We start from the raw sequence: 24,381 nt of genomic DNA, 5'->3' as shown, positions 1-24,381 counted from the left end.
ATGGGATGAACTGCATGAACAAGGACCACGGCTGTGCCCACATCTGCAGAGAGGCTCCAGGCAAGGGCGGGGTGTCGTGCGAGTGCCGTCCTGGCTTTGAGCTGAACAAAAACCAGAAAGACTGCATATGTACGTATCACACCTAACCTCAGTGTTACACCCCCCATGAGTGAATTGAGTAAGCATTTAACCACTTTCTGGTTCCCTCGTCTTGAAGTCAATGTTTTTTTTAAAAACATGTTTCTGGTTAGATGCTTGAAATAAGATCTTTGGTCAACACAAAAGTTGTTTTTGTTCTATGCCATCAAATACGCCATTAGATGGAATATCCTAAGTTGCTAACAAGTGACTACATTTGACTGTTAACGATCATCCCGCCAAAAATTAGCCGCCTTTAGCTTAGCGGTGGTGAAGGAAAGTACTCGCCCATGATGTAGTTTGTTTATACCATTCGTTAGCTTTTACTCTTATGCATTTACGTTCCCTAAAATAATAAAAGTGGTGTTAATATCTAGAGATGGTGTCAGGTATGGTATCAGAAACATCAGGAATCAGGAATATTTAGAAATCCGATGTAAAATCCCATTGCTTTTTTACGAAGGGAGCCGTTGCGATGCTAACTTCCGGGTTGCCCTTCAGAAATATGTCATCACCGCACCACTCTATTTAGTTATCAATTCCTTTTTACAGTTCACATGTGGGCAAGGTATTAACACTCTGTTTCGTACTGGTGCAATGAAGGATCTTAACTGTTTTAATAATAAACATCTGTAATAGCAATGATGGACAAGATCCAGTAGGCCTTCAGGGGTAAATTATGAGCGCGGACATTTAATACCAAAATCAGTTAAGCGTTTCAGGCCAAGCCGAAGGTGCTGAAGGATTCAGTAGAGAGAGAATTCATGTCTCAAACTCCCCCCTCGCAGCTCCATCTCTGTTTCTCACTCTTCACGCCGAGCGCCTGCAGCCATGGAATTTAGGGCTGCTGTTTTGAGGGGGGGGGAAATAAGCTTTTAGTTACGATTTGTTTGGCATCAAATCTTGTTCTCCTCTCAGACGGTGAGAGTGTAAAGATTGTGAAAGCCTCCGAAAGGGCTCTAATGTGTCACCTGCTGTGGTAATATTTCATTAGACGCCAGGGACCCGGTGCTGTGCTGGCCTGATGAGCACTGCGGCACAGGACATGATGGAAGAAATGCTAGCTTTTCTCCTTTCTCCTTGTGCCCTCTTTTGTTCTGTTTCTCACATCCTCTCACGTCTTTACACCCTTTTTGTCTTTGTATTTCATCTCTCACCTCCTCTCTTCTCTTCATCTGAATAGTTTTCTATCCCTTTCCCACTGGAGAACTGTCAACGAGGCAAATTAGGAGGTTACAAATTCTGTTTACTATGGCAAACCCCATCTCAATAGTTTGTGGCCCGTCAAAAAGTACTTCTCAGCTGGCTGTTTTTGCGGCCAAGTTTAAAGCTTTTTATTTTCTGCTGCGTAAGGGTTTGCAAGTACTCGAAAAAGCTCCAGGAAAGATTCTGCATTATGATCTCTTCTTTACAATTGTCTCCATATCTCTCCGCTATGGATGGATTTTCTTATCCTTTTGTTGTTAGCTTTTATATTTTCTCTTTCCCTCTTCCTTTTCCTCTTTTTGCCTTTTGACCTTGAGATTTCAAGGAAGTTGGGAACCTGTTTAAGAACATTTAAAATGCATGGAATCCAGTTTGAACTTACGGTGGACTCACCTTAAAGTAGTGAATTAAACCCAAACCAGGATATTTTCCTAAAACTAACCAGTCAGATTGTGTGTCTTAAACTATCAAAAGCTTAAACAATTAAAAGATCTTTTAAAATGTTGTTTTAGAAACCGAAATGTTATTCCATAAAACCCTTAAAAAATAGAATACTAACTGTACTAAATGTTAAATATAAAAGGTGTCTATATGCTACAAACAATAGAACCTTACCTTTATATAGATTTTATATTACCAAAGAATTTCAAACACTATAAATATATTATTTTCAAAATGTTCTTATCCTCTCTTTCTTTGTCCCTCGCCCCATCTTTGTTCTTCCTTCTCCATCTTTCTTATACATCTTAATTCTCCCTTTCTCCTGATCTTATTTCTGTTGCTCTGTAGTCCTCTCTTTTTATCATACGACATACCATTGTTGCATCACAGCATTAAGAGCACTAACAAGGACATATATTTAAGAAACAGAGAAACAGACATTTAGGATAATATAACCATCACTGAAGACCATATTTATTACACTCACCCTTTCTCTGTTTATCTCTCCTTCTCTCCTTAATTCACTCCTTCGTCTCTCTCGTTGCATTCTTTTATGGCCCTCTCCCACCTGTCACCCCAAGCCATATATCCAATACAGCATCCATGTTGTGTCTTCGTTACTGCCCCCCCATATTGTTGTTAAAGTTAAATCAAGAATGAGTGGACCTTTTAAAATGTCACGAGCCATGTTTTGCGCATGATATACAAGCCAGGAATGTGTGTGTGTTGTATTCAGTGACGTGTAACTATGGAAACGGCGGTTGCCAGCACACATGCGATGACACAGACACAGGGCCGGTGTGTGGCTGCCATCAGAAGTACGCCCTGCACTCAGACAGCAAGACCTGCATCGGTGAGTGACAACCAAGAAGTCTTCCCAGTTCACACACACACACACACACACACACACACACACACACACACACACACACACACACACACACACACACACACACACACACACACACACACACACACACACACACACACACACACACACACACACACACACACACACACACCATGAAGCCCCCACAGCTGTTTGACTGTAACATTTGTTGTATGGTGGAAGGCCATGACCGTGTCGGTGTAGCGCAGCTGATACAAGAAGCAAAGTAACAGAATGTGGAAGTGTGTTCGGGGGTTGGAGTTGGACAGTTGAAAGATAGATCATCTCCGAGCTCCACAACCATTCCTCTCTTCTTCCCTTGATACTGAGGGAAACAGCACTTTAACAGATTGATGCAGACTGATTTACAGCTACAATCAATCCCAGTCATAAAAAGGACATGGGTAACACTCAAGTGTGAGCTTCTCAGCGATAAAGAATAAGAATTAGACATTATTAAATCAACCATTTTTCCAGGTTCTTGCTAATGTAATGCTGCATCAAACCTGCTAAGATACTCGTATTATGTTCAACCCAACAGAAACACGGTAGTGAGATTGTCAGTAGATTTAGAAAAGAACAAATATTTTATCAACTGAATTATCAATGTTTTTAATTGTGAACATCCTTAAATCAACAATGAATGCAGAGTCACATTCAAATATGTGTTTTATTATCATGTTTATTTCAGGCTCAAAATGACAGTGATTGCTCTCAGTAGATGCAAACATTTTAAAATAGCTGATTTGCATACTGAGAGCACCTTGTTTAATTTAAGACCATTTTTTAAACTACTTATCAAGGGTTTTCCTTACCTTATCATACCCAAAGAGTCAACGTAGAAGCTCGATTGGTAACTGGGTGTTTTCAGATTGTGAAGCTGTCGCACATTGGATATAAAGTCCGTAGAGGTGCGCTGCATTGCAAAAAGTCTCTTGAATGATCCATTGGGGCCATAACGTTACTCCTGTGTTACATGTTTGAAAGTGAGTTGCTTTTGAATGTCTCAATACCCACTCTGATACTCCATTCCTCATGTCAGAACTCAGTTGACTCCACAACATGCTGAGGACATCCTAGCTCTCACATAATGGACATTGGTTTTTGTCTTGCAATTGTTTTAATCGGTAAAGGATAAATAAAAGCGTTCAAGGTAAGTGGAGTTCTTCATAACTGTTCTTTTCCGCCTTGTTTTTGCTGATATATATGTTATTAGTAAAGTCTTACAGTCATTTCATCACCACATTTATGACCTTAGCCAGCACCACTGCAGCTGGTTCCAGTCACAGTGGTTGTCGTTTGGCCTCAAGGGCTGTAATACATGAAGCACATTGAAGGTGTTGATCAATTCTGCATCTTCAAGTTAATAATTGAATCAGCAAGTAATCAAAGTTGTGCCCTAAATTAATTCATGTTTTTCCCCAAAAGTGATAACCTCCAGTTATTGTAGTGGTAGGAACTGAAGTGTTCCCCTACTGCCAGAATCGCTAACCCACCAAGATTATGGGTCACCTAATCTCTGCCAATTAGTGAGCTGCTCAGTCCATGTGACTTTTGTTTACAAGTTGTGGTTCATTTGTAATTGGACAACGAGATCCCAATGAACCAACAAAAGAAAAAGTCAACAATTCCTTGTGATTTAAACCAAAGAAAACAATGTGGAAGTGCGTTTCAACACATCGTTACATGTGAGATTGCAACCACCTGCACAACCAAACAACACACACTCATTCATGCTGTGAACTGAAAAACACGAACACACAGAATGATGTCCATGCTGTTGATAAAACCATGGACACACAATGATCTGATTTTGATGTGCTGTCCTTCCTGTTGTTCGTACACTGGAAACACCTCCCTCTGTCTCAACACACGAGCAGTTCGCTGTGCTGCTAGGTTTTGACTGCCATTAACCCCTTTTTCTTTCCAGCTACTTTAACGAAGAACACACGATCGAGGAAAAGGCTGCGAAGAAGAAGATACGATAAAAATGAGAGAGAACCCTCCCTTCTTTCCAAATGTCTTGTGTTTTTTCTCTCTATCTCTATTTTATTTGACGAGAGAAAGGTCTTCGGACTGGGTGTCCCAATTGCTCAATGGACCCACCTGTCCCCACCTTTCCTTTATTCTTTCTATATAGTGCTATCCCTCTGCTCCTCCGACCTCCTCCTCCTCCTCCTCCTCTTTCTCCTCCTCCTCTTCCTGCTGCTTCCTGATTGCCTGTCTTGTCTGAGCATCCATGTTAAAACTCAATTCAGGTGGATTGAAAGGATAAATCCTCAGTGCATAAGAGGAAAGACTGGCTCTGGGTGCTGTTGGGGTGGGGCGGTACGGTACGGGACGGGGGTCAGGGGCCACGTGTTAGACTTTGTGGCTAAAAGCGGACATCTCAATTGCAGCCTGATCTTAGGTTAAGCTCCCTCAAAAGCAAACCTAACCCTACTCCTCCTCCTCCTCCACCTCTCTCTCTACCTCCTCATCCTCCACCTCCCAAACACAAAAATGCAAAGCGAGAACCACAAACCTGCGGACAACAACATCCCCATCCATCAGCCCCCTTCCTTGCTCCATACTCCCTGATAGAGAGGCAGGGGCTTGCACCGCTAACCCTTCTTTCTACTGCCTCTGTCCACTCACATGTGCCATATCGTCCAAGTGTCTGTCACCTCCTCTTTTACTAATCCGTCCAATCATGTGTGTGTTTGTCTGCTTGTTTTCTGGTTTCTTTTTTAATTTCTTTTTTTACCCTTTTTGGAATTGAATAACATTTTGTTTTTTGTTATTGTTGTTGTTTATAGTGACCCTGGTCCTTGTGTTGTTGTTTTTCTCAGTGCATCGGTGTTTACCATTCTCCTCCTAGTTGTAGTAGATTGGCGTGGTTTAACTCTCCCCCCCTCCACGTCCTGTGGTCTGGCTCTCTAATCACTCCCCTCTCTGTGGGCCTCAGACCACTGCTTAGCCCTGTAGACTCTTTAGAAGTGAGTGGCAGGGACTCCTCTCTTCCCACCCCTTCTCAACCTGGCTCACACATCCACCCCCACATTTTATCTCCCTCCGTGACAGATTTGTTCACACACTTAAGAAAGCAGACGCTCAAAAGCACACGGACTGGTATGCCCAAGCTCTCAATTCAACAATCACGCACACATTCATACAGCCACATTTCACTCGTTAGCCGAGCACCAGAAAGCCTCCATTCATCCCTGAGTGTACTTCAGAGAGTCCTCCACTTTGTCCATCAAGCTCCCGAGAGGAGAGAGAGAAAACCGTAGCGGGACAGGGCCGGGGAATGGAATGAACATTAATTACCCCCATATCCACCCCCTCACCAACCTCAGGACTGAGTGTATACATCAAAGCCCAGTCCTATAGCGGCAAGTGGCGTCTATTCAAGAAGAGATGCTCATTCAGGCCCTAATGACTCAGGCCCAAATGAAAGGCCGCCTCCCTCCTCGCTAACGTAAAACCCACCATCCTCAACGCACCACATGCATGCCATCTTAACCCTTTCTACAACCATCGTCAGGGCCACCCTCCGACCTCAGCCCCCCCCCCAGCTCCGCTGCCCGCATTTTGGATTGTGGTTCTTCCAGCGTTAACTGTTAAAGCCAGTTGTGATGTGTTCCATAGACAAACAGGCAACCAGCGCTGCCCCCAGACTACCCCCTCCTGCCTTTTTATTTCTCTGCATGCCCTCCCTGCACTGCCCCTTCAAACCCCATTTCTCAGTGTGTGCACCCCTTTGTCCCTCATATAGCTCTCCCATTGTGGGCCATGATGGGACTGATTCTGCCTTTCCTTTTCTACCTCGCTATCTTTTTTTCTTCTCTGTTCATCATTTCACTCAAAAATCTTGTCATTGCTTGGTTGTTTGATCCCTTCTCGCTGCTGTTCGACCTCTCGTCTTCCTCCTCTTTTTGTCATCATTACAACTTGGTTCCGTCTCTGTTCCAACATTTAAGACAGCTTGTCTTGGAAAGGTTGGACAAGTATCCTCCCCTCCCTTTCTTTCTCGTCTTCCTCCTCCATCCTAACGCAAGGGAATCATTGCTGAGAAAGTGTGGCTGTTTGATATGGAAGACAGAAACTCCATCTGCAAACAGTAACGTCAACATAAGATTTAAGATCCCCGTTAATGTTCACCCCAACCTCATTCCATCCCTAAAACCCCCACACCTCTAACCATCTTTTATTGGTTTACTTTTTCACGTAAGTCCTCAATCTCCTTCCCTCCCCACCTACCTTCTTGCCTATCTACCGCTTCATTTTGTGAGCTACACACTGATACCAATATTTCATTTATTTTATTTTGTTCTTTTTTTTGCTCTGGGGGATTTATCATTTGTTTGGGGATTAACACTCTAACAGGGATTTTGGCGCTTCCTCATCGCTTCTTGCTTCTTGGCTTTGGTTTTTTTGCTCAAACACCAAGAGGGGCTGAAGGTCTGGTCATTTGGGCTTCTCATTAACCTGCTGCTCACTGTTTGTCCCCTTGTCACTTGTGTTTTAGAGAAAGATGAGGCTGCAATTGAGAGCTCTGAGTTCAATGCCACGTCAGTAGCTGATGTGGACAAGCGGGTGAAACGGCGGCTACTTATGGGTAACTCTTTTCTTCCTCTTTCTATGTGTTGCCATGGCGCTTGTGCTTGTATCCCCGACTCCATTCCTCTCCGTTCCTCCTCGTCCTCCTCTCTGTCTTTATTTTGTTAACATTCTTTTTTTTGTAATCCGATGATACCCACTGTGTCTCCCACAGTCCGTGTTGTTGCTTCTGTACCTTACGTGATGAAAACAAAGTGAAAGAAGTCCCTGTTTTCCTTTGAACTGGTCCTTCCTAAAACTACTAAAGGTTTTTCTCAATGACTAACATTTGCTTTCCATGTTGCACCTTAAGCCGCATTCACATGATTCGCTCTTTGCTCACTGTGAGGTTGGGTGCAGAGCCTTGCGGTGAAAGCACCAGATACGTTTTGTTTGTATGGGTACCTCCCTTGTTAGCTTGCGCCGCTTAGCACAGCTGTCATCTGATTGGTTGTGCATCAAAAAGTCAACAGCAATCAAGAACTGCTCGCAATTTCGTACGATTTGCGACGCTGAGAGTAGAAACACAACATCAACGACAGTACAGAGCCGTTTTACCGCTTGTCATGTGAATGCAGCTTTACTGTACAATGTATGTGTTCCATTCCTCTAATAGACTACCAATGTTGTAATATAACGTTCTGGACCATGGTTGCCCCATGGTTGCCCCATAAACGTTTTACACTGTACTTGGCAGCCTATTCTCAAAACCACAATCTTCTGAAGGGGCAGTAAAGGCGAGCGAATAAAACCAACAGTCCCATGCTACCTTTGTTTTTAAGGATGGTTTTCAGGTTCGGTTTCTGCTGTAAAGGATGGCTATTGATGAAAGGTGCAACATCGAGAAGTTATACAAAAATAAACGAGATGGGCATTATTTGGTTTCTGAAGGACTGGACCCTGACACTTTTCTTTTCAGATCTTCAACCCATCATTCCTCCCCTGCACCCCAATATCTGGAACTCCAAACTGATGTGCTGTACAGTCTGCAGTCAATTGATTTACAATTTTATTTCAGCAGGTTCCGGCGAATGTGGCTTGGAGGAAGAATGGAGAATTTGTTTGTTCTTTTCTCTTCTCCCTTATTTACCTTGAATATAGAAGTCTCCTGACTCCACACTAAACCCTGTTTCACTTCCTGTTGTACCAGCATGTCACCTTTCCTGATGGTGCTCCTCTTGTAACGTCATTTACAACTTGCTGCAAATTACGCTGGAAAAATCCTTAGGTTTTTCTTTCAAATAAAACTGTCTACAAGAGCACCAGCCTCAGTAGCACCTTTGGCAAGTCTTGCAGTGTGGGAAAGGCTTTGAGGACACTGCCATCCAGATTCCCATTATCCAGTCTTTCTGAATGTTTTGATGTCTGAATCTCAGAACTGTCCACAAACAGAAACAAAAAACAAAGTCATGTAAGCCTAAACAGCCTAAACTTTGTTCAAGTTGGCCACTCAACATAGAAGTTGATAAATGTGAAACTTATATTCAGCTTGGTGGAATCCATCATCTTTTCCTGAAAGCTCCACTACACATCCTGAGCGGTTCAGCAATTTGCGGTTTCGAACCCTGAATAATTCAAATGTTACCACATTAAAGCTTGCAATTGATCTGGAAACCTTACCACGTTAAAATGAAATTAGAAAAATTACACAAATAATTCACATTACCAAGTTTGACCCTAAGTGCCTCCCAGTACAGTTAAAGTTAGGGTTAGGGTTGGAATTAAATTGCATGGCAGTAAAAACGAAAAGAAAGCGGAGGCCTTGTGGGAACAAATAGTGCTAACAATGTGAAACTGGAATACTACCAAGAACATATTCCGTGTGTCGCACACATTATACAGAGGGTGACCACAGTTACTCTCTGTGACAGCCGCTTTGAAGATGCTTCAGCTAGGTGTCGGAAAACTGTTGGACTTCATGCCAATAATTAAGAAATCATTTAAACTCAGCTGAGATGTTACTATAAAGCAAAATAAAACAGCTTTTGATTATTCATGATCAATCACAGATTATTATTGTTATTATTACTTTTAATCAAGGGCCACCCCCCCAATATCTTTGGATATTCAACCCTGAGGGAAGTTATCAGTGTGCATGAACAACCACATGTCCATGCCTGGGGTTGTTAAGAGCATAGAGTCCACCCCGATGCTGCGCTGGCACCGCCTGAACAGCAGCAGCATGTTAGATTTAACATAGCTATCAGTCTGATTCCTCTGACACGAGGTGCTCCTGCCTGTGCACTCGCTGCCATCACACAGCACAGACAACGTGCCGATCAAGACAAATGGATCTGCGACCGGAGCTCTAATGAAAGGCGGTGGTGAGATAACAAAAGGAGAGAAAAGGAGAAACCTTGAGAGCAAGCCAGAAGGGAACTAGGACAGAAGGAGTGTGGGCGATCTGATGAAAAGTAATTCTGAGACATTTCATGACGTTGCTATTGAAGAAAATTCAGGAGCCAGGTGCTGCACATATGTGAACGAAGTGTCGAAAGAGAGACTCACTGGTGCTACATTGGCTCTGGACTCCAAATAAACCATCACCTCTGGACAGATGGAGCTAAGCTGATGTGTGTGTTTGTGTGTTCACAGTAGGTGTATCTATATAGCGGGATTGCAGGCCAGAGCTATGCTGACTGACAGCTGATTTAGATGCCAATCACAGGGCAAAGGGGGATCTTGCTGAGAGCTGACAGATGATCGTGCCCCTCTCACCTTTTTCCAACAGTTTGTGACTTGGCATGATGCTTTAGTACACACAGTGCACATAGTTTTCCCTCTCATGCTTTCCATCTTTAATCAATAGAACATGTGTCCTCTCTTGGAAAAAGTCAGCAGTTCCATGAGAAGACGACGGACATGTGTATCCATACAGTTTTTCCTCTCATTCCTCTTCCCCTTGCTGACATATTGTCATCCGTTAACATGCATTTGCTGACCTTGTTCAATTGGCAAGAGGAGAGTTTTGTTGGGTTGCTTTCATTTTGGCAGCCTCCCCCTCTTCTGACATCTTAACATTTTGCATCATCTTCTGAATATGCTGCCACCTTTTTCCTTTCTCCATTCAAATTGATTTCATCTTGAGTCAAGTGGTCTTTATAGTCTAAAAATAAAAATCATAATAAAAAAATGAACATTATTACCTAATACTTACAGACAATATGTGAAATACATGCAACAGTAGCATTTCTAGAAACATTATCAAACATGTTCATCAAATAAAAGTGGAAATGGAAAAGTTGTGAACTGACTCAACAGTCAATTCCCTAGAATAGACATTGGGCCTTTTTTTATTCATACCACCGTATTTTGGGAAATACACTACACTTTTTTGCTAAGAGTAAGATAAGAACATTGATTCCAGTCATGTTTCTGTAAACATTATGCTTGAGCCAGCAAGCTATTAGCTAAGTTTAGCATATATACTAGATATACAGCTAGCAAACAAAGTCAGCCTACTTACATCTTATTCTTTACATATTGTCGTATTACAGAATATTTCTCGAACGGGTGACTTAATGGAGTCTTAATATGAAGTAAGGTTTCTCTAGTAATAGTTTTGATGGTAACTTACAAGATGCTGGTATTGTGCAAGATGTTGAACTATTCATGTAATCTTTGCCACAATCACAATCCACATTCAATATGTGTCATTGCTTCAGTTACTCTGACACATAATCAGCAATATCGCAATTGTAGCCTTCACATTGTGGACCGTGGCAACAGAGAATACCCCAACTTTTGCAAGTGTGGTGCTGAAAAAACAAAACACCAAAGACTGATCTAACATCAGACACCCAGAGGAAAAATACAGTATGATTTTAGAATCCATCATATGTGATTCCAGCCCTCATGACATCGAAGTAACAAGCAGATATATGCTGCGCACACACAAACACACACACACACACACACACACACACACACACACACACACACACACACACACACACACACACACACACACACACACACACACACACACACACACACACACACACACACACACACACACACACACACACACACACACTCAACAGGCTGGGATAGAAATATGCAGGGTTATATGGAGAGTGTAGACTGTAGAGGCTTGGAGATGGGGCCGAGGGGGTTATAAGGGGCTTGTCCAGCACATCAATCAGGCTCGGCGGTGCGTTTGTGTTCCCCTTCTCAGTCTGGCCTGAGGCTGGGGCGCTGAGCAGGACTGTGCTCAACCCTCACCTAATGATAGGGCCAACTGTACTCTGTATAAATCACTCTGACCCTCAAACACCACCTCCACTCACATCAAGCCCACGCTCATGCACATGTACCTTAACACTAACACAAAAAGTCTTATTGACTGTATGCACCTGCACAGGCATACAGCCTTTAACCTTAATTCTCACGCAGACAGACAGGGACCCAAGCTGGGGAGAGGAGATGGGACAGGGGTCTTCTGTTGTATCATACAGGACCTAACTCTGTCAGACAGACTGTTTAAATGAGGGTTACGGTTAGTGTCTACTTACAGCCTTCCCCTTTGCTGTTTTTCTACTCAAACACAAACTCTGTGAAGCCTCCTGCAACATTTTTTAAAATAACGAATCCATTTAAGACAATACGGAGGATTAGGGTCTTTAAAGTCAAAATCCTGACAAAAACTTTTTGACAAACAAAATCAGAACTTTCAGTTTAATCTCAGAATTCTAAGAAAATCGTCACATTTTTGAGAAGAAAGTCTGAATTCTGGCAATAAAACTCTCTCTCACTTTACTTTAATCTTCAAAAATCCACATGTGGCCCTTATCCTCCCTCGTAAGTCGTAAGACAGTTCAGAATTACAAAATAGTTTGATATCTGGTCTCAGAACGTTCCCAGAGAGAACGAGACATGAAAAACATTGCGTGTGATGAACACCGAGCTTTCAAGGATAAACACAGCAAGGAACAAATGCAGGCTAGAAAACAGATTGATGCCGTTTGGAGCCACATGAAGAAACACAAACAAACCCACAAATACCTTCCTGTTTCTTGACAGAATGCTTTATGCTAATGATTTGACCTCTAGATGTGAATGTGTTTGCACGCCTGAAAAGGCTTTTCCTATTTCCTCACTTCTCCTAGTAGGCACACACAATCCTGCCACTTTAATTAAATGGGAAGAAGCTGCCAAAAAGGAGGGTAACGTCCCCGATGTACATGTTGCTGGAACAATCCTTTGAATTTCAAAAGCCAACTTTTGTTCTGATGGTGTATTTATAAATGTGACCTGTTGGGTTTCAGATGGAGGTTTTCAAAGCCCAAGAACTAGTGGAATATCTCAACTCTTAGCCCTTGTACCTTCAGCAGCAAAATGTATAACTTTCTCTGAAATGATTGAAGTCAAACCCACCAATAACCAAACATTTACTAACTGAAACTTCCTTATTAGGTGTAGTTTTATTAAATCCCTTTCAACAAACATGAGTCAACGTCAAATGTCAGCCTCCTCAGCACTTTTGGAGGCCTATTGGGAAAGTGTGTACCGAGCTTTGCTAAAGCAACAGTGGCTGGGCAGGTGAGCTAGAGTTACCATGAGCTCCTGTTGGTTTTGGGATCAGCTCAGGCAATATCCACAAGTCCCAGCAAACCTTTATCTGCGCCACGTACAAAAACATTTTTCTGGACTCAAATATACGCCGGTGCTGCCGAGAGTGTTCTAGACTTACAGCACTCAACCTTGCACTAACTTTATTTTCCCATCTACTTACATTAACCCTTTCCCTTTTTGTGTTAACGATGAGTTCTTGACACATTTTGAAACAGGACCAACCATTGAGCCAAATACTTTTTCACCTGAATATTTACTGTGACTTTCTGAGTTTATGAACACTGTATTATCTTGGTAAAAAAAAAAAAATGATCTTTGGAGTTTTGTGAAAACGCAAGAAAACATTACTGTGCTGTTTTTTGTGTATTTTTCCACTGCATGAACCTTTTCTCTCAACCCACATCCCCTTCAGTGTCCCTTGTTTCTTTGTGATGCTGTTTTAGAAGCAGGGGTCACATGTTAACACCCCCTTCTTCTCTTTCTCTTCCTCCATCTCTGTCCCGCCATCTGCAGAGACCTGCGCCGTGAACAATGGCGGCTGTGACAGGACATGCAAAGACACCGCCACAGGGGTGCGCTGCAGCTGCCCCGTGGGATTCACTCTGCAGCCCGACGGCAAAACCTGCAAAGGTCAGTAAATTGAACGTTTTCTGATGCCTTCAAGCCAGCTGTATGAGCAAAGGGCTACAGCTGCTGATCACTGAGCACTCTGGGCACTGTGTAAGCGTTTCAGTTACCTAGACCAAACCACACCCCAGCCATCTGCTTCACTTCCAACTTCGCAGAGCGCCGCTCGTGGTCACTGCCACAGTCTGTTGTTTTTGAATATGCTTTTTCTATGCTTCCACCAACCTGCCGCTGACGCCAATGACAGTGGTCCGAGGAGAAGGCTGCCGCAGCGTGAGCCAGAACTTCCCAAACATATAATTGTAGTGTTATGGCTTTCTTCTAAACAAACAGCCCCGCTCAATGAGGCCGACCCGTGGGTTCAAACACTGGCAGCAGTGCTTTATCTCCTCAGGGCGAAGCAGCAGTGAGAAGGTTGTGGACACCTGGCTATTGTCTTACCAAAGAAGGAGAATAATTGTTATTGTGGAGTAGATTTACACTAACAAAGAATGTGCCTTGGCGTTTCGTGCATACAATAAACAATAAACCAATAAGATTAAATAAATAAGACACTATCAAGATACTATTACAAATAAAAACACAAAGAAAGTCTAGTGCGTCAAAAATATTGGTTAATATAGGAGGATATGCAAAAGTTCACAGTGACGATATGTACAATGTAATGAATATGTATTTCTGTATATAATCTGCCACATGTACAGTACATGTATGGTGTAGGATGCTACACCTCCTTCCTCCTCTCTGTATGGATATGGAGAGATGGAGTTGTGGGGCTCAACCATTTGACAGACATGGTCAAGGAATCGCCACAGCAACAAGGCTATGTGACGTGACATGACTCTTTGCATGTCAGAATCTGGAGTCCTCGTGTGATCCGAGCGTTCTCTTTTTAAATTGTATAATACTGTATGTGTGTATGTTCTGGAGTGTGTTCTGCAGTGAGTGTCAGGCAGTTTGAGAATGTGGCATGTAAGTGTGTGAAATCCTGGAACCGGAGCTGTCTCAGGCATGGCAGGCAGACGACGCATCGGCAAACTCTAAGATGTTTGAACAGTGAGGCCCACGCTGCCCAGCCACTCTCTTTCAGCCAGCACCATCCAGCTGTAGATCTGCATATATACTAAAGTAGACAAACAAGACAAATCAGTCGGCTCCTAATTTCCCTAAACAAAAGGATGCAACATGATCATCATCATTACAGTTGCAAGAAAAAGTATGTGAACCCTTTGGAATTACCTGGATTTCTGCATAAGTTGGTCATAAAATGTGTTCTGATCTTCATCTAAGTCACAACAATAGCCAAACACAGCCTGCTTAAACTAATACCACACAAACAATTATATGTTTTCATGTTTTTATTGAACACACCATGTAAACATTCACAGTGCAGGGTGGAAAAAGTATGTGAACCCCTAGGCTAAAGACTTCTTCAAGAGCTACTTGGAGTCAGGAGTCAGCCAACCTGGAGTCCACTCAATGAGACGAGATTGGAGGTGTTGGTTGAAGCTGCCCTGCCCTATAAAAAATACACACCAGTTTTGAATTTGCTATTCTTAAGAAGCATTGCCAGATGTGAACCATGCCTCGCACACAAGAGCTCTCAGAAGACCTACGATTAAGAACTGTTGACTTGCATAAAGCTGGAAAGGGTTCCAGAAGCATCTCTGAAAGCCTTGATGTTCATCAGTCCACGGTGGGACAAGTTGTCTATAAATGGAGAAAGTTCAGCACTGTTGCTACTCTCCCTAGGAGTGGCCGTCCTGTAAAGACGACTGCAAGAGCACAGCGCAGAATGCTCAATGAGGTGAAGAAGAATCCTTGAGTGTCAGCGAGAGACTTAAAGAAATCTCTGGCACATGCTAACATCTCTGTTGACGAATCTACGATACGTAAAACACTGAACAAGAATGGAGTTCATGGGAGGACACCACGGAGGAAGCCACTGCTGTCCAGAGAAAACATTGCTGCATGTTTGAAGTTTGCAAAAGAGCACCTGGATGTTCCACAGCACTACTGGCAAAATATTCTGTGGACAGATGAAACCAAAGCTGAGTTGTTTGGAAGGAACACACAACGCTATGTGTGGAGAATCCAAAGGGTTCACATACTTTTTCTTTCAACTGTATATTATCCTTTTACTTTCTTATCAAGCTTGAAAACACTTCTTCATTGCAAATGAAACGGGACCTCACTAAAGGCTACTAAGAATATAGTTTTGGTTAAGTTTATGCACGTTGTGTTCAGGGAAAGGTCATGGTTAGGGTTAGGGTTAGGGGCTAGGGTCAGGTAAGTGAACTTCATCCTTATGGTAACAATGATAAACTGTGAGTTAAATAGGTCATTGTATGCAAATGTTCAGGTTTCATATTAGTTTTGTGTGCCTCTACTATGACATGTTTACATGCTTTCAGTGCCTTCATTTTCTCATACTGCCTGTGCTGCAGCACCTCTTTCCCCCCTGGCTCTGTTGTGATTGGTCAACGGCTTAAGGATTTCCCGTCCCTTAGCCTATCAATTACAATGCGTTGGAGCGCGTACCAATAGAAGCACGAGTGTTTGTGACAAACTCCCTCTGGAGGGAACTTTTGGGTTATAGCCTTTGCAGACCGTATACATCCATCCAGACCAACACTCCTTTACATGGAAATGTTTCGCTCAAACCTGACTTTGATGAAGATTTCATGTGAGGACATTACATATTTAAAATGTAAAAGCCATGTTCATGCGGCCATCCATTTGGCTCTAGCAACCCATATAGTAGTACTGTCTACTGAAAGGCATGCTCGGATAACATGTCCACCGCTCTGATGTCAGATTTAGGCCCGACACTTCCACTTTGTCTCCCCAGGTGATATGTGGTTTTGACAAAACCTAGCATTTACAGTGGTAGAAAAATGAAAAGTTTCCCCCTTTTTTTAGGGCTTGAGTTGAGTGGGGAAGATTGATAAGAGTGCAGTCCAGCTGTGCCCCGCCCACATAATTTGGATGTGGATCAGCCCCCAGGCTTCATAAATCCCAAAGCAGGCATCAGTGCAGAGAGACACAGAGCAGGCAGCGCACATCGATCAGTATCCATCACCCAGGAGGACTCGCACTCAAACTGATGCAAACTAAACACTTCTCTGTACACACACATTCTCTATGCTGTCCGACACCCTGCAATAATTCAGCTAGACCAAGACTATTACTTCATTCACACCAACGCAACTCCGGTTCAAGCTCCGTGCTAGAGCTTTTCAGGCTCAGAACCGGTTCTTCGGTTTAGCTCCGGCTCTTTTCACACCGCCCAGAGTCCGACTGGTGCTGCGTCATTGCGTCATCGTTTGCGTCATGACGTAACCGTTTGCGTGCCTGCTTCATAATGCCAAACCGTGCGGAAACCCCTCACAGCTGACACCGACAACAACAACAATGGCCGATTGTGCTCCAGCTTCCTCTGTACCTCTTCGGAAGACCAGATTCCCAGTAGGTAGCTGGTCTCTTCAGTGGACCACTGCTGCTTGTTAAGTTTCTCCATCGTTGTGTACAAACTGGATAAAACACAGGCTTTTTGTTGTTGTTCAGGAGTTGTTCCTGCCCCCGCCTCAACGTAAGCGTGGCGTATGTGGTGCTTTTGCTCTGGCCGGACAATATTTTGGTGCTCGAAATGAACCGGATTCCGGAGCTACCGTTGGTGTGAATGAGGTATATGATGTGCTGTAGTGCAAGTATAGACTGTCAAAAAATCTTGGCTGTGGTTTAAGATGAACAAATAAATTAGAATTATGGGTTTACTGCCCTTATCCATTTTTTGTTTTCATCATTATGTATCACACTTTATATTTCCCATTCACTTCAAAGGATCAGTTCAACCAAATGCATATATAATGCTGACAGTAAATGAGGGTGGATGGTGTGCAAAAAAAGGTCCCATGGTTGGATTTGAATAACGGAAGTTACAGTGAAATTGTCGGCCCTTTCAACCCCTACCCTAATGTATTCAAAAGGGGTCCCATCTTGCTGTTAGATCACTGTGCTTTACTTCTTTCTTTATTGATGAGGACAGAATAACAGCATTCAGTCAATTCCAAGACCCGCAGTGCTAATCAATATATCCTGCTGAAGCTTCTGGTCCAGGCTCTCGTCATCTCACGCCTAGACTACTGCAACTCCCTCCTGGCTGGTCTACCTGCATGTGCCATCCGACCTCTGCAGCTCATCCAGAATGCAGCGGCTCGTCTGGTCTTCAACCTTCCTAAATTTTCTCACACCACGCCGCTCCTCCGCTGCCTTCACTGGTTTCCGGTAACTGCTAGAATCCACTTCAAGACACTGGTACTTGCGTACCATGCTGCAAATGGATCTGGCCCTTCCTACATCCAGGACATGGTTAAACCGTACACCCCAGCGCGTGCACTCCGCTCTGCATCAACCAAACGACTCGCTGCACCCTCGCTGCGAAGGGGACCCAAGCTCCCATCAGCAAAAACGCGTGGGTTTGCTATCCTGGCTCCAAAATGGTGGAATGAGCTCCCCATTGACATCAGGATGGCAGAAAGCTTACACACCTTCCGGGGCAGACTGAAAACTCATCTCTTTCGACTCCACCTCGAGCGATAGAATTACTAACAAAGAACTGCTAACAGAGCACTTATATACTAATAAAGGACTGGCTTATCTATAGCCAGATGAGTAGCACTTGAAATGTTTGGCTCTATGAAACCTGATGTACTTTATGATTCTGTTTTCTTCAAGGTTGTGTCTTCCTGGTTGAATGTACTTATTGTAAGTCGCTTTGGATAAAAGCTAAATGCAATGTAATGTAATGTAATCTGGTGGCACATGTTATCACAGTTGTGTTATGTATTGCACAGACTGTAGTATAAGTGCCGGCAGTTAGTAGTTTACTGAACATAGTAGTTAGCGGCTAGATAAGTGCCACGCTGTGAGGTGGTCTCATCTAATGTGCCACTAAATTGCTTGATAGAGGCAGACAGCTCCCTCTCCACCCGGCTCTCTCTCCCTGTCTGTATCTACCTTGCTTCAGAGCCAAGAGGATGTGCCCTGCCATGCCTGTCTATCATAATCATTTCAATATAAACTATGTAGGGCATGTTTAAAACCCACGAGTCCGATAAACGCCCTTTCATCTGCGCTGACAGACGAGTCGGTTCAGCCTCTCACGATGACAGACGCCGACTGGAGGAGGCATTTCATCACGGGGCTCTCGTGCCGACAACTGGGTGAGAGAGAGAGGGAGGGAGAGAGGAAGGAAAAAAGAGGTAGAGAAAAGGGAAGAAGATTTTACCAGATGTTTGATTAGAAGGTACACACCGGAGTATGGATGAGTTATTGTGTGTGTGTGCGTGCATGTCACTCTCTGTGGGTTAATTAGCACACATTTAGTCGGTTGCATGTTAGTCAATATTTGGTGTACTTATAAGCTTAGTGGAGAGTGTGTGGGTGTGTGTGTGTGTTCTTGCAGTTGTATGAGTGTTTCTGTGGATAGCGTGTGGTCGGGGAATGGTACAGTGCACAGTGTGGTACCTGAAACACGTCCCCACTGGCCTGCATTCCTCTTTTACCTGAAAAGACCTGAAAGCACACAAACACATAGTCATATCAAACTAAGACAAGGACTTGATCATATCCACTTAGCAAGCCGCTAATAGTCTTCGAACAAAAGAATACCATGACCACTAATGCATGTTAACAAACCCAGAGACGGTTGTCTGGTTCCAAATCCAAATAGATTTTTTTTCTGGAGAATCCAAAAGTAAGTTTTAAATGTTAAAGCTCACAATTAATCTGGAGCTGTAACAAGCTACACGATTCCTGGACATCGCTACCTTTGTGGTAACACCTAATCCAGGACAAAAGCCTACTGCACTCGTTCCCTTTAGTTGTGGTGGAGATGGAGGAAAGAATGTTTTGTCGAACCTTTCTTGAAGTTGCACAGAAATTGGCGCTAGCGGACACAGTCGTATATGTTGTATGGTGGTATGGGCAATCACAGCAGCTCTCTGGTTTGTCGAGGCTTTTTAATGTTTAGTCCCAGAAAATGGTCAGACTTCATGCGAATATTTTGGAAATTATGCTACAATAGATTAAAAAAAAGTTCAGATTTCTCTTACCAGTTTGTCCTTTTTTTATTGCAACACCTGCATATTTGTTTATCTGTCTGTCCCTGTCGCATTAGTAAGGAGTCACAGTCATCAATTACCCCATCAGTGTCCACTTTCATCAACCGCACTGAGCCTATCCTAGCGCCATGTTCTCCATCACCTTACATGACTGCGCCACGGCCAGCAGTCTTGGCTCTAGTCCAGATCACTGGCTGTTTTATTGTTGTGTAAAACTGAGAGTTTCCCTTGGCACACATGCCCCTGTGGAACCGTTGTTATTAAACAGAATCACGTGCTTAGGTCTTGTAATACCTGAATAAATACACGCTACCTCCTGGCCTGATGTCTGTCCTATCCACCGGCAACACCCAGCGAAGAAAACCAGCGCTCTCCAAGAAAACTAGATCCCCTGCACTAAGTCCATAATTATTTGTAGAGGTTCGGGTTTCTGCAAATGTATTCCATTTAATTGGTTTTTACTGCAAATATTTGGTAAAACTATATTTGGTAAAAGTCTTCGCTATGCAGCTCGTACCCTGGGGGTATGATTAGCACATTCCTACAAGTAAGTCTAAAAAAGGTTTAAGTGACAATTTAAGTTTTATTAGATGCCAGTTTCCGTCGATTCTTTCCATCTTTCTAGTCTCTTACATAACATCCTCACCCTGCGCTTGACCTCTATACGCCGGGGTCAGAGGTGAGAATTAGCGTTCATTTACTTTGCCCTTATTGCTGGCGGCTGTTTTAGGCGGCACGCTAATCAATAAGGTCAGTCTTTATCAGGCAGCTGAACCCCGCAACAGCATCAGGGTCTCTTCTGGAGTCAGGTTACCCATTCCAAACATTAGACTCCTCAAACACAGCCCCCGAGGCTCACAGAGGACCAGGCGGAGGGGGTGTGGGGCTTGTTTCCTTTGGCCCAAGTGGATGTTAGCGATCCTCCTCAGCTAACACAGTGTATGTGAGGAATTCACTTCAAAAATATCTGACCTAGGAAAAATGAATACCCTCAAAGAAATTAATTAAATACCAGGGGATTCAATTAAAATGACATTGTGTTAGAGGCCTTTCAATCTGTTTACCTTCATATTGTGGTAGAAAGGGAATTTTAATCCTGCTCTTTTTTCTTCTGAGCCATACAACTCCTCAAACATATGCTGCACTGCCAGGCCATCCTTACCATAACACTACTTTGGGAGATACCAAATTGAGAGGGCTGCTGGTGTTGCCATCACCACCATTTTCCATCTCTGCTCATTAGTGTCACTTAATACTACCAACTAGCCCTTTATTGTCACATGACATCGATATGTTCCCATGCAGTTCAATATGCTCATCTAAGAGTTAATAATTGAAACATCTATTGGAGAAAACTTTTTTATGTTTGGAAAAATGTAATGTTTGAAAGAAATGCGAAAGTGCACTGAAGTTCATCATGTGTTTTTTGTTTGTTGACTGGAGCTCTTTTAGTTGCTGTACTCTTGCTTTAATGGCACCCTACTTGGATATTACCGACACCAATTGAATTCTCGATTTCCTTGGGAAGCAAACAGGTTTAATACAATGTCATGTTTTTATTGAATGACCATTAACATGTTTCACAACTTGTTCTTAAATGATTTCCTGTGAACAATGTTTTTTTTTCATTTTTAGTCTCACAACTTTCTTTTGCTTTGTTCAATTGGGAATAGACTGCTTTTGTCAGGTTTTTTTCTTTCTTCATGTTGCTCGTTAAATTGCTCTTAAATGTAATTCTGGGTAGCTTTCAAAGGCCCCTAAAAGTACTTCATTTTGATGTGTGAAACCGGGAAAATTCCCTGTCACGCATGCAGCTTCATATCTGTCAGCAAAAGATTTAAGCTGTGTGAGATTTTGAGATACAAACTGCTCTTGGCAAAGGAGGAAACTATTGATTGAAGGCTGGAGCAAGATATTGATCATCTAGACTAAATGTCAGAGATGGATCCCAGGAGACAGCTGTGTGTGTGTGTGTGTGTGTGTGTGTGTGTGTGTGTGTGTGTGTGTGTGTGTGTGTGTGTGTGTGTGTGTGTGTGTGTGTGTGTGTGTGTGTGTGTGGTGTGTGTGTGTGTGTGGTGTGTGTGTGTGTGTGTGTGTGTGTGTGTGCGCGTGCGTGTGTGCGTGCAGAAACGCATGGCAGATTGTGGAATCATTGGTGTGAAAGACTATGTGTGTGATTTTTACATTTTTGTTTGATTGTTGGAAATAAGCAGAGACAATTGTTTTGCTTGGTTCAAAGAGCTAATTAGTTAATTAGGAGCGTCCTCATTATCAAATGCCTGAGGCAAGATAGCTTCTGGCTCTCCAGATGTTGCTGCAAGATGACATCTAGTTGCCCATTCATGAACACACCGATTCTCTCACAATTACATAGTTGTACTGTGTTTAAACAAACAAAAACACATCTCGAGCCATGCTAGCGACGTGGCTCTTTGGAAAATAATGTTGTGTTATTATAAACACGTCCAGGTTTAAACTGATTAAGGGAAATCTTAACAGTTACTAGATGGATTGCGTTAACATTTTGATTGTGATTCTCTGCATTTTCATCTGCCATAAAAAATCACATTTATTCAATAATTTCGTTTAAATCAAATCAATTCAAACTTTATTTATTTACCATTTTTCCTAGACAAAAAGTCACAAAGTGCTTCTCAATCCTCCTTCCAAGGTAATTAAATACCAGTAAACACACTTAAAATCAACAGAACTAAGGACTAAATAAAAACAGAATAAAAACAAATAAATGAATAAACAAATTAATAATACACACAGTCTTGAGTTGGCTCTCAGAAGTATGAACGATTGTTGAGGGTGTTTTACAATCATGGGCCTTAAAAATATAAAGATGACATCCCCATCAGCCTCAGTTGCTCCTGTGACCTCGTCAGTTGTAACACTTAGAGGGAAGTTGATGCATTTCTCTGAAATACTTTTTTATGATCTGCTGTACTTGGATTTGACCTCAAGTATACATGGCTATGGACAACACTAAGTGATGGATTAGCACATGTCAAATGGCCTTTGTGCTTTAAAACAAAGATGTGCATGTAAACACAATGACATAAGACAGTGTTTCTCAAACTTTTTCATACCAAGGACCACTTAACCAATAAAAAAACACTCTCGGACCACCTAACTCCACAAATATCCAAGAACACATAGTTTTTTACAAATCGCCTGAAAATGGTACAAACAAGTGGCAACATGTGTGATGAAGGTGTTTATCTGGGCTATATCATGCAATCGAAAGTGAAACTTAAGCTCGCTCCATTGCGGAAATATTCCCGCGAGAGTGTGAAAAACTTAAATAAATTAATTTATTTCAAATGTGAAATTTTACCAATATACTCACGGACCACTAGGGGGCGCACACGGACCACCAGTGGTCCGCGGACCACACTTTGAGAAGCACTGACATAAGATCAAAATAGTGCTTAACATTTGTAAAAAAAGCCCTGAAATACTGAGAACTTCCACCCATGGCAGGCCACCCTCCATTCCCCCTTCACCCACTCTCTTTACTGGCTTTTATCTGTCTTCTCCCTCTTCTCCAAACTTTATCATTTCAAGATGTGCGGAGGTTTAATGTATTTATTTAAGCTCAAAGCTTATTTAAGCTCCATTAAAGGTAATTATATACCCCGTTATAAGGCTCAGTCATCCCCAGAGTGGCCATTAAGTGTGGGTAGAAAGCGCTGGTTCTGCCAGTGTTTGTGGCTGCCAGAATAATTACGAAGCTGTGTCTGTCTGTGTTGGGTTAGACCAGGGGTGGTATCCACTGTTTTTACATAGGCATTAGAGCGGAGACGATGTGGGCAGAGGGGGAATGTTGTAGGATGGCGTTTGTTTGTGCATATGTCTTTCTTAACAATATGCCTGGTTGGAGAATCCACATTTCCTCACTCCTGAAGCTTTTCTTTCTGTGGTCTCGGGGCCATGTTTGTGATCTGATTCATTTCAATCCACAAGATGCAGGAGCAGAAAAACTTCAAAATGCCTAGTCTTGAAAAAAAAATCATGTAGTCTCAGGATTTGAAAGACTGCGTATGTTTGTAACCCACAGCTAGCCATCCCTCCTGCTGTCTCACAGATAGAGATCAGCATGGCCTGACAAGCTACTGTTGAGGAAAATAACAGCAATATGGATATTATTGATTTCAATCCTTTGGCAGACGATGCTGCAGGTTAGACATGAATAACAAAAGAGGGTCAAATAGGAAAAAGACAAAGAAAAATCAATACAGCCGTCATTACATTTTTGCTATCAAAGTGCTGCGAGAATGGCTTTCCACTTGCATATTAAATATTCACAACGTGTTGTAATACATCTCAAAGTCGGTATCAGGCTAAACTGTATTTTAGCTCCCTATTCTTGGCAGGATCAAGAACTGTTTTTGTATTACAAGGCCCAAAAGTAGGTTTTAATGAGGCCTCCCTAAACCTTTACTTTTGGCCCCCATTTACTTTCTACCTTTAACTTACTTGACTTTTGTTATTGAGACATACATTTGCTGAATTTCAAACAATTGCCAAAATAAAAAAACAGAAAGCTGCAATCTACTGCAAATAAAAATTATGGCAAAAGTCAAGAGGCGATTTAGTAATAACCTAAGAGATATATTTGTAGGAGCCAACCAATCTAAATACTTCTAATTAACTTACCTGTCCCGCTCTCCTTAAAAAACCGCCATCACTTTCATCCCGCCAGCCAACGGGGAAATCCGTTTTAGCCGAGCCAGATGGAGGGACAATCCCTTTAAAAGTGCGTGGACAGGGCACAGCGGGACATAGTTTACT

The 24,381-nt window shown here is 42.7% G+C and overlaps 1 protein-coding gene across 4 annotated transcripts in view; it reads left to right on the top strand.

Moving 5' to 3' along the window:
• scube1 (signal peptide, CUB domain, EGF-like 1) overlaps positions 1 to 24,381 on the top strand; it is an 84,250-nt gene that overhangs the window by 39,512 nt on the left and 20,357 nt on the right. For 2 of the 4 annotated variants that reach the window (XM_034075143.2, XM_034075142.2), the window contains exons 5-8: positions 1 to 129; positions 2,522 to 2,638; positions 7,185 to 7,274; positions 13,343 to 13,459. In XM_034075143.2, the coding sequence (XP_033931034.1) occupies positions 1 to 129; positions 2,522 to 2,638; positions 7,185 to 7,274; positions 13,343 to 13,459 (453 nt within the window). The remainder of the gene's footprint in view (positions 130 to 2,521; positions 2,639 to 7,184; positions 7,275 to 13,342; positions 13,460 to 24,381) is intronic. The other 2 variants (XM_034075145.2, XM_034075144.2) reach the window with 1 other exon arrangement.

Source organism: Pseudochaenichthys georgianus, chromosome 23, assembly GCF_902827115.2.
Source record: "Pseudochaenichthys georgianus chromosome 23, fPseGeo1.2, whole genome shotgun sequence".
Taxonomy (NCBI): Eukaryota; Metazoa; Chordata; class Actinopteri; order Perciformes; family Channichthyidae; genus Pseudochaenichthys; species Pseudochaenichthys georgianus.
This window is presented reverse-complemented; position numbering and strand designations above follow the sequence as displayed.